Source organism: Artemia sp. Qi Xiang Cuo, chromosome 6 (assembly GCF_049724085.1).
Source record: "Artemia sp. Qi Xiang Cuo chromosome 6, ASM4972408v1, whole genome shotgun sequence".
Lineage (NCBI taxonomy): Eukaryota > Metazoa > Arthropoda > Branchiopoda > Anostraca > Artemiidae > Artemia > Artemia sp. Qi Xiang Cuo.
The window spans coordinates 58,888,883-58,900,674 of record NC_142799.1 but is presented as its reverse complement, the minus strand read 5'-3'; the positions used below and the strand labels follow the sequence as shown (position 1 = coordinate 58,900,674).

Genomic DNA, 11,792 nt, shown 5'->3' with positions numbered 1-11,792 from the left:
GACACCCACTAGAGAATAAAATTATTTTGCTAAGAGGAATATGCTTACATTTACATCCTCATATTATTATGATTAACCAGACTCCCACTAGAGAATAAAAATATGTTGCTAAGAGGAATTTGTTTACATTTACAACCTCATATTCTTATGATTAACCAGACTCCCACTAAAGAATAAAAATATGTTGCTAAGAGGAATTTGTTTACATTTACAACCTCATATTCTTATGATTAACCAGACTCCCACTAAAAAATAAATATATGTTGCTAAGAGGAATATGCTTACATTTACAACCTCATATTCTTATGATTAACCAGACTCCCACTAGAGAATAAAAATATGTTGCTAAGAGGAATATGCTTACAGTATCAATTGTCTATGGTTTAGTGTTGACTTTTACCAGTCATGAATGAACTTAAATGTTCAAAGTTCACAAAATTTCCTATAATATTATTATAAATATTTGTTATTTAATTAAGAACAAAAATTGTAGCATAAATTAATAACTTTTCTAATTTACACATCTTTTTTAAAATAGGGCTACATTTCTATTTACTCCTATTAATGTTTGCCCCCTTTTCTTACAGCCCCTTTTACAATGGTAGCATAATGGGAGTTCCTCTTTCAAATCTATCAGATGTATCAGTGTTTCGATCTGACATGAAAACACCACTAATGGACTTAAAAGTTTATTCAAAAGAAAGCCAGAAGGGTGATAACCCATGTGGCTTTGATAATGGTGGCTGTTCGAAATTATGTTTACTTAATGGCACATCTCCTGTCTGTGCTTGTGCTCATGAACGCATGTCAGCGGATGAAAACAGCTGTGAACGTGAGTCACCATTTTTATTCGGTATCTTAGAAATATTTATTAGTAAAAAGGAATAAAGGAATTAAGGAATTTAGTATAAAGGAATTTTTATTAGTAAAATCAAAGAGAAAACAATTGAAAGATTGTATAACAACAAGGTGTCCTCACTGTAAGGGAGGAAAATCGTTTAAAAAAAATATGCTTTAAAATAAAAATAGGTACTAAAAGAACACCTTGACACTACAAAACAAATGAATACACACTAAAATTTAATAAAAGTAAAAGCAGAAAAAAAATTCAGGTATACAGTTGAGTTACTCGTCTCAAATCTAGAAAGTCAATAAACTGACCGTAGCTGTTCATAATAAGGGTGTTTATTCCAACTGAAATTAACAACTGAAAAAATGAAATTAGTGAGTCCAAAATGAAATTTCTCATGTAAAGAAAAAGAGAGAGACAGAGTAAAAAAAAATAGAAAAACCAATTCTAGCAATGTATGTGCGTATAGATCGTGGCCTGGACCAAATCCCATCTCGAAATATCAAAACTAATCCGATTTTTTTTTCTCAATTTTCTATTATTTCCCCCAGGATTTTCTTTTCAATACCATATTCTGTTAGGTTTATCGTTTCCACCTCCTTTGTTTTATTAAGAATTTCTGTAATTTCGAACAAGATCTGAATAATATCGTATAAGGTATGGGAGGTTGCGGTAATTTTTAGAACTCGAAGCATACAAAAAGTAAAAACTCATAACATTTTGTCCCAAGATCTAACTTACGCCATCAGAGAACGAATTCTTGTAATATAACTGAAGATTTGTTATATAACTAATAAGTATTACATTTTTTAATCCTATAAAAAACAGTAGATCACTTCTTCTTTTTCATAATTTCAACTTTTCCAGACTATGATGAATTTGTTGCATTCAGTTCTGTGGTTCGAATAGAAACAATTAATGTCGATGTTGATGAAGCTTTGAATGCACCGTTCCAACCTATTGAAGATAAGAATTTAACAAGAAACGTGATTGGATTAACATACGATTACAGACGGAGGAAGATATACTATTCGGATATTCGAAGCGGAAGCATTAATATGGTTCATTTCGATGGTACTGGTCATACCATACTTCTAGATTGTAAGTTGACTCAGAATATAAATTGATATTATTTTATTTTTATCATATTTATCTAAATTTTTTGTATTGTTGCGCTGGGTGGTGTGAAGTATCAATGGCGCCAATTGTTTTTAATTCGGATTAAACTCCCTGTCTTAAGTGTTTTTACGTGTCAGTTTTCCATACTATTTGGGGAGGGCGAAGTCGGAATTTAATTTAAAAGAGGTTCTACCAGTGGAAGGGAGGGGTATCTGAATCCTTGGCGAACTTCATCAATCGTCCTTATATATCTTTCCATATTCAAGAAACATGATTGTCTGATTATGCCAGAGTAAATCGAAAGTTGTTTTCAAAACTCAGTGAAATTTCAAATTTAACCATATAGAAAAATGTGTGTTTACAGCCTGTTTTAACAATATTTGGTTACGGTCCTACTTTTATAAGAAGGGAGAACTAACCTGAATTCCTCATTCCTCAGGCTTGTAACAAAAAAAGTTCAGTTGTCTATTGGTCGTAAATCTCTAATTAAATGTTCTCCAGGTAATTCTTTGTAAAAAAAAACTTACTTCAAATACTAAAGTGATAATAATGTTTTATATATTTCAGAATCAGGTATGATACCTAATTATATTACAGCTTCAACAGAAAAAGTACGGTATACATAGGTGCATAATATCAATATCCGATGGGGCTAAATCAGAAATTTTTTTTGGAGGGGGAGGGGTGAACGCTAAAACTTGTTTTTACAGGCATCTCTTGTTTCAAGTTTATCAAGGGAGTGTCTTTCAGAGCAGCCTTTGACGTCTATGTAAAAACTATTCTCCTTATCTTTTCATCGAAGATCGGCAGTACTGTTTTTATAACCTGTTTTCTTTCTTTTTTCTTTTTTTTCTTTTTTTCTTTCTTTTTTCTTTTTTTTCTTTTTTTCTTTCTTTTTTCTTTTATCAGAATCAGCGGTCTGTTGGTTGTTAATTGTAAGAGGTGGAAATTCAAAACCATTTTCTGGTACAGAGACTGTGAAAAAGAAAGTTCTTTTGAAGTTGGTAAAAAATTTCCATCAATTTTGCACCAAGGCATAGAAATCAATTCTTTTTTAGTGTACTAAATTTTCATTAATTAAATTTCTATAAATTTCCATTATGCTAATTCCCATCTCTAGTCTTCTTGTCGTAAAAACAGTTGTAATTTTGAAATAAAAGATTATGTTCGTGTGCTTATCCACACAAAGGCAGAAGAGATTGGAATCTCTTAAGAGAAATCTTAGCCCGATAGCCTGCCTCGAAATTGTAGACATCACTATCTTAAAAGTTTAAGACATTTTAGACCCCCCCCTGCTTTCTTAAAAAATTTTGTAGGTGTTGCGAGGACAATTATGGAAAATTTCAACTTTACGAAAAGGAGCGGGGAGTTAAATATGAAGTTAAAGACGGGATAAAAATTCAGAAAAAACGGAGAGAAAATGGAAGAAAAAATTTTTTCAAATGGAATTTATGGTTTAAAAACGAACATAAATTATTTTGTAAATTAGGGGATAGGAGACATATTAGTTGATATCCCCCCTCACTGTTTACTAAAGTTTAGCTTATGCTTTATTGAGAGTATAATTAGTACCTGTAATGTGGAAGTTTTAGTATAAGCGGTGGGGGGGGGGGGCTGATGGGCTGGTACCTTTCCTCACATATAGGTTAATTTTTGATCTTTTTTTTTAAACAAAATCTGAGAGAAGGAGGCTTTTATCTGTATTTTTGAATAGAATACCTAAGAGGAGTTAGGAGAAGGGAGGGGGAATTTGTTATAAGTTAAAACATGAAAAAAGGAGAAACCAGGGGAGTTAGTCCTCAACCAAAATGGATACCCAACTTTTGGTTTTGGGCAACACTTTCTCGTTTTACTATCCACCAATGGAGGTTTTTGAATTAATATCAAGCTTTAACTGGGGAGAGGGGGGGATGATAGATTAGTTTCTGGCCTGTTCAATTTTTTACGTCATTAATTAGTTTTGGTTGTAAAAAAGATTGTTTAGGGAAGGAGGGGGGATCTTCCGGAGTCTTATCATTTGCATGTCTTTTTTATTTCCGAAGATATTGGTGTTTTTTTTATAGAATCCTGGAAGGGTAGATGCGAGACAGGGGGGAGGGGGTGTCACCCCACCTGAAGGTCAAGACCAGATAGCGACAGAAAATCATGCCAATATCTTTTTTTCCTTCTGTTTGACTTGAGTGTTCTTACAGTGAATCTTTGATTAACTTTCTTACAAAAATGTACGTTTTTTCTTTTCCCTTTTTCGTTTGGTGTTAAATTCTTCTTAGTTATTGGACCCTTTGTATCTTGGGCCTCATTTTCTTTTATCATTGATTTCCTTCTATTTGAAGACTGGCAGAAAAATAAGTCAACCTTTTAGGAAGCAAAATGATTTGAAGAAAAAGCATTTTAATGAGCAATTAAATGAAAGACTAAAAGATTTCAAGAAGAAAAATTAGCGAAAAGATGATCTATTGGCCTTTAATAACAAGGATATTGAAGAAAAAAAAAATAAATATAGATAAAAAGAACGCAAAAAGAATACGTATTATCATTCTTAACCCTTAAAGTAGTTTGAAAAATAAAGTTTCAGAGGTTGAAGAGATTTAGAAATGCCCTGAAGAAATGTCTACGTACGAAAAGGGAGAGGGGAAGGGGGTCAAGTGGGAATTTCATAAGGTTGGTGCAGAGCACCCTCTGCGAAAATATTTTTATTTGAAACTTCTGATATATAGAGGCACCCCATCCCTCTTAATAAATCTTCCAGTCCCCTAGAAATATCTTTTAAGTCCCTAGTCCTTTGTCAATGATGGTTTTAGACAGACTTTACAAAGCCTTCTAATATGAGGGAATGAATTGAGGTGATTCTCTATTATTTTTTTCAATTCAGACCAAGGTGCTATCGAGGGTCTGGCTCATAATTTCCCCCGCGATGCCCTTTTCTGGACTTCTTCCAGTGATGATACAATTAGCAGACTCTTTTTGAGTTCAAGCGATGCCCCAGTAGTATAGCTATAACGATAAGTAGCAAAGTGTCCCCCCATATAGATATAACGATAAGTAGCAGAGTGTCCCCCTATATAGCTATAACGATAAGTAGCAGAGTGTCCCCCCCCCTATAGCTATAATGATAAGTAGCGGACAGTCCCCCCATATAGCTATAATATAAGGAAGCGGACAGTGCCACCATATATCTATAATGCTAAGTAGCGGACAGTACACCCGCCATACAAGTAGACAGTGTAACGACGTGATTCAACCACCGTGAAAATTCGTGCTAATCTCTATTCAAAGTGCGTGATGTTTTCATGGTATGGTGATTCGTTTCCTTTACCCTATAGTAATTTCCTATCTGTCTGCTACCTTTAATTGTTAGGTGTGGTTGACTTATGTTTAACCTTGAACACGGATATAAAAACTCCGACAATTTGTTATCTTCTCAGTTCAGAATTGGCATTTGAAATATAATGATGCATTCAAATAAAAGGAATATTGACGAAAGCTACACGCAAGAAGTAAGTTATTCTTTTATATTCATAGTGTGTAAAGAAATTAATTCTACTAAAATTTATACAGACCTTATTATAGTTAACAGATTGTTAAATATTTTTTGAACCTGGATCTCCAGAGGTCGATAAAGGGCAATATCAAAACAAGAAAAAAAAGTATGTAAACACTGTATTTAAATGGCTTGCGAGCTTAGCACATGAGTTAAATCATACCTATTTTTTATTCCGGACCAAAGTTCCACACATTCGTTCCCCACCGGCCCCACATTCGTCCCCCACCGGCCCAAAGTGCCACGATCGTCCACCCCCATTCCTCCAACCCCCTCCCTCCAACCCCCCCCCCCCATCCAACTTTTTTTTACTTTTTTTTACGTTTTTTTACATCTCTTAGAATGTCATGAAACACACTTAAAACACAAAAAATTCATATTTAATATTTTACAACTTCAAAATGGGAATGATATAGATATGTGTGTCGCAACTTTTACTATTAGAAAAATAATGTTTGTAGTGACCAATTTTTTTAAACTTTTTTTAAACTTTTTTCAACTTTTTTTAACTTTTTTTTACATCTCTTAGAATGTAATGAAACACACTTAAAATATAAGAAATTCACATTTAATATTTTCCAATTTCAAAATGGGAATGATATAGATATGCGTGTTGCGACTTTTACTATTAGAAAAATAATGTTTGTAGTAACCATTTTTTTTTTAGTTTTTTTTAACTTTTTTTTCTGACAGTTTTTTTTAAACTTTTTTTTAAACTTTTTTTTAAATCTCTAAATCATATCATAAAAATAGAATGACACTTTTAATTTAAATTTTAAAAAATTATTCTTGTGCATACTATTGATGAGGACTGATGGTTCTCTTTCAAGATATTTTTCATGAAAAAAAAACTTTTTTTTAGGATTTTCCAGAGCTCCCCCTACCCATTAAGAAGATAAGAAGGGTTGAAGCGACTCCAGTGGTCATTACAAACAGACCGACGGCTATACAACAGGGTCTTAGGTCGAATCCATTAATACCATCAACTAAGAAAGTATGTTCGCATGATAGTGTTATTGTAGCATTGAGAGCTGAAACGGAACAGCATTTCAACTATGAAATAAGAACAGGTTATAGCATCATAAGAAGGACATACGTGGTTTACCAGAATAGTATGGAATTATACTTCTTTAGATTACCAAAAAAAATTCCACTCTATTTAGGGCGAATATACAGGTTTGAGATCTCTAGAGAGGATTGCACTCAAAGAAAATGCCAACATAAAAATAATAGTTGTTGAAGAAGGGCATCTTCTTGCTAGTGCTTGTGGTAATATGTTACCCAGTGTTAAACCATATCGTCAGCTTTCGGGTATTAGCATTCAAATGAAAGCAAAGACGAGAAGAAAGGCCTACTCTTCTGCTAATATCATCAACCATATCTTGTCTACGTGCTGGAACTGTTACCTCTGTAAAAATAGTGTGATAATAGACAGTGAAGTTGCCAGAAAAATAAAAAAGGCATTGGCAGTAAATATCACTAAGGAATATAAAGATGAATCGATGAAAAACAAAGTACCAGCAAATGTTACTGCCATTGATCAAACATTCAATGAACCAAATAATACTAAAGACGAAAAGCATATTGAGCCTGTCGATGACACACCTGTAAAAATTGAGTATGACTCAAAATGGAATACTGATTATTCTACTGATTACGAACTAAGAGAAGACAAAAGCTATAGTATCAAGAGAGAACATGGTGAACCATTTTATGGAACAGATTCAAAATGACCAAAGTTGTTCATTGATATTAATAATGTATAATAACAATATATTTTTTGTGTTAATATTCTACATGACATTATTTCATTAAAAATATGTTATGCATTACATTGCTATATGATCATTATTTTTAGAGTAAGCCAGCATATCAAACGTTTAGAATGTCTATTAAAACATCGGAGATGTAAGAAAAGGAATTTGCATTCATCATATGTCGGATAGATAGGTTAACACAGAGAAAATCTAAGTATAAGAATGAATAAATTCTCTACCAACATCTATTGACAGATACTTGGGATAGCATTGACGGAATCTAAGTATTAGAGAGAGTAAATTCTTTATCAATGTCTTTTGACAGATACGTTTGATAACACTGACATAATTTAAGTATCAAATTGAACAAATTCTTTATTAAAATTCCTTATCGATATCATTTGTCGGCTACGTCAGATAACATTGACAAAATCTATCTAGTATAATGAATAAATTCTTTATCATCCGCCGTTGTCGGATTTGTCATTATGAAAAAATTGTAAGTAAGTAACAAACTCTTTCTTGAATTCACCTGTTGCCTACACAATACAGAAATTATAAAAAAAATAATTAGACATTGAGATAGGTAAACATCCGCCCAGACACATAAGCAGAGGAAGTGAGAGAGGCAAAAACACGTATAAATGTAAGGATTCAAGAATAAAAACCGACAGAGACAGGTACCGAGATAAGTAAACACCCGCCCAGACACATAAGCAGAGGAAGTGAAAGAGACAAAAACACATATAAATATATAGATTCTGACATACAAATCGACAAAGACAGTCACTGAGACAAGCAAACCTCCGCCCAGACACATAGGCAAGGAGAGTGAGAGAGACAAAAATGCATGCAAATATATTGATTCAGACATACACACCGACAGAGACAGGCATTGAGATAGGCAAACATCCACCAAGGCACATAAAAAGAGGAAGTGAGGGAGACAAAAACACATATAAATGTAAGGATTCTGACACACAAACCAGTAAAGACAGGCATTGAGATATGCAAACACCTGCCCAGACACATAAGCAGAGGAAGTGGGGGAGACAAAAACACATATAAATATATGGATTCAAGCATACAAACCGACAGAGACAGGTACTGAGATAAGCAAACACCCGCCCAGACACATAAGCAGAGGAAGTGAGAGAGACAAAAACACATATAAATGTAAGAATTCTGACATACAAAGCAACAATCACAGGCATTGAGATAGGAAAACATCCCCCCAGACACATAGGCAAGGAGAGTGAGAGAGACAAAAACACATATAAATATATGGATTCAGGCATACAAACCGACAGAGACAGGCACTGAGATAAGCAAACACCCGCTCAGACATATAAGCAGAGGAAGTGAGAGAGACAAAAACACATATAAATGTAAGGATTCTGACATACAAAGCAACAATCATAGGCAATGAGATAGCCAAACATCCACCCAGACACATGGGCAAGGAGAGTGAGAGTGACAAAAACACATATAAATATATAGATTCAGACATACAAAGGAACATTCACAGGCATTGAGATAGGCAAACACCCGCCCAGACACATGTAGCGATGGAAATTTTGTATTTGTGGCGATGGAAAAATAGGCTGGCTATACTAAATGTGGTACTAAATACTGACCGCGTCAAAGGCAATATTATGCCCAAAGGTCGTGAACTTACACCTTGTAATTTCTCCGAAAATAAAATGTACAGCCATGTAAACGTGACCTCTTTTTCTCGAGCTATCTGGAGATCCGATTCCCTGGGAGTGTTTACCTTCGAGACATGCGAACTAATTACCTATTATCAGACTAGATGCAGATATATAGAATGAAATAAACACAGATAAAAAAGGCAATAGATTTATTGAACTTACATACTTAGGTGCACAGCAATGGGTCACTTCACATGACAATAACGGTGACAACGATGGAAGAATATAAGAATTTTTTCTGAATGATCTTGACTCTGATCTACTAATAATCTCAAAAAGCACTTCTACCCCACTATCAAACATAGCTCTTCAGTCCTGCGCCGTGAGAACTGGCTCACCATTGGCCCGGGTGGACCAAGGATGTGAACCTTTCGTCCAATAATTTCATTTAAATATTTCTGATGATTCAGACGTTCACAAGGTTCCTATCGTTTAAAGTTCCTTAGAAATATTGTACGTAGCATATTTTTTTTTAGTCAAATCTAAAGCCTGGATAGTGCCGTTCTTGTCTGGGGGTGACTGCACTTTTTCTCTTTGCTGACTAGGGACTTCATTTTTTAAACTAGGTTTAATTTAATTATAGGAAATCGGAATTATCTTTAGAAAGAAGGAACTTTATTTTGGTATTTTAAATACATTGCATTTTACTCATGCTACACACATAAGTAGAGAAAGTGAAAGAGACAAAAACACATATAAATATATAGACTCTGACATACAAATCGACAAAGACAGTCACTGAGATAAGCAAACATCTGCTCAGACACATAAGCAAGGAGAGTAAGAGAGACAAAAACACATGCAAATATATTGATTCAGGCATACACACCGACAGAGACAGACATTGAGATAGGCAAACACCCGCCCAGACACATAAGCAGAGGAAGTGAGGGAGACAAAAAACACATATAAATATATGGATTCTGACATACAAATCGACAAAAACAGGCATTGAGATAGGCAAGCATCCGCCCAGACACATAAGCAGAGGAAGTGAGAGAGACAAAAAAACATATAAATATATAGATTCTGACATACAAATCGACAAAGACAGGCATTGAGATAAGAAAACATCTGCTCAGACACATAGGCAGCGAGAGTAAGAGAGACAGAAACACATGCAAATATATTGATTCTGACATACAAACCGACAAAGACAGGCATTGAGATAGGCAAACATCAACCCAAACAAATAAGCAGAGGTAGTGAGAGAGACAAAAATACTAATAAATAAATGGATTCTCACATACAAACCAACAAAGACAGACACTGAGATAAGGAAACATCCGCCCAGACACATAGGCCCAGAGAGTGAGAGAGACGAAAACCCATGCAAATATATAGATTCGGACATACACAGCAACAATGACAGGCTTAGAGATAGGCAAACACCCGCCCTGACACATAAGCGGAGGAAGTAAGAGAGAGAGACAAAAAAAAACATATAAATAAATGGATTCTGACATACAAACCAACAATGACAGGCATTGAGATAGGCAAACTCTCGCTCAGACGCACAGTCATAAGGAGAGAGATATCCAAAAAGTTGGGTTGATCTAGGTTCACTTAGAGTGGCGCGCCACCCAACTTTTGGGATATCTCTCTCCTTATGACTGTGCGTCTGAGCGAGAGTCTGCCTATCTCAATGTCTGTCATTGTTGGTTTTTATGTCAGAATCCATTGATTTGTATGTGTTTTTTTTGTCTCTCTCTCTCACTTCCTCCGCTTATGTGTCTGGGCGGGTGTTTGCCTATCTCTAAGCCTGTCATTGTTAATTTGTATGTCTGAATCTATATATTTGCATGGGTTTTCGTCTTTCTCACTCTCTGGGCCTATGTGTCTGGGCGGATGTTTGCTTATCTCAGTGTCTGTCTTTGTTGGTTTGTATGTGAGAATCAATTTATTTATTAGTGTTTTTGTCTCTCTCACTACCTCTGCTTATTTGTCTGGGTTGATGTTTGCCTATCTCAATGCCTGTGATTGTTGCTTTGTATGTCAGATTCCTTACATTTATATGTGTTCTTGTCTCTCACACTTCCTCTGCTTATGTGTCTAGTGGATGTTTGCTTATCCCAATGCCTGTCTCTGTCGGTTTGTATGCCTGAATCCATATATTTATATGTGTTTTTGTCTCCCTCACTTCCTCTGCTTATTTGTCTGGGCAGGTGTTTGCCTATCTCAAGGCCTGTCTTTGTTGGTTTGTGTGTCAGAATCCTTAGATTTATGTGTGTTTTTATCTCTCCCACTTCCTCTGCTTATGTGATTGAGCAGATGTTTGCCTATCTCAATTTGCCTATCTCTTTCACTTCCTCTACTTATGTGTCTGGGCGGGTGGTTGCCTATCTCAATGCCTGTGATTGTTCCTTTGTATGTCTGAATCTATATATTTATATGTGTTTTTGGCACTCTCGCTCTCCTTGCCTATGTGTCTAGGCGGATGTTTGTCTATCTCAATGATGGTGATTGTTGCTATGTATGTCACAATCCTTACATTTATATGTGTTTTTGTCTCTCTCACTCTCCTTGCCTTTGTGTCTGGGCGGATGTTTGCTTATCTCAGTCACTGTCTTTGTCGATTTGTATGTCAGAATCTATATATTTATATGTGTTTTTGTCTCTTTCACTTACTCTACTTATGTGTCTGGGCGGGTGGTTGCTTATCTCAATGCTTGTGATTGTTCCTTTGTATGTCTGAATCTATATATTTATATGTGTTTTTGTCACTCTCGCTCTCCTTGCCTATGTGTCTAGGCGGATGTTTGTCTATCTCAATGATGGTGATTGTTGCTTTGTATGTCACAATCCTTACATTT

At 35.0% G+C, this 11,792-nt stretch overlaps 1 protein-coding gene across 1 annotated transcript; it reads left to right on the top strand.

Moving 5' to 3' along the window:
* The first annotated feature begins 609 nt into the window (after nt 1–609).
* LOC148951459 (low-density lipoprotein receptor-related protein 1-like) lies at nt 610–4,963 on the top strand. The gene is made up of 3 exons (XM_089091115.1): nt 610–832; nt 1,718–1,951; nt 4,842–4,963. The coding sequence occupies exons 1-3, from the start codon at nt 610–612 to the stop codon at nt 4,961–4,963; spliced, it is 579 nt and encodes a 192-aa protein (XP_088947241.1).
* Nucleotides 4,964–11,792: the final 6,829 nt, after the last annotated feature.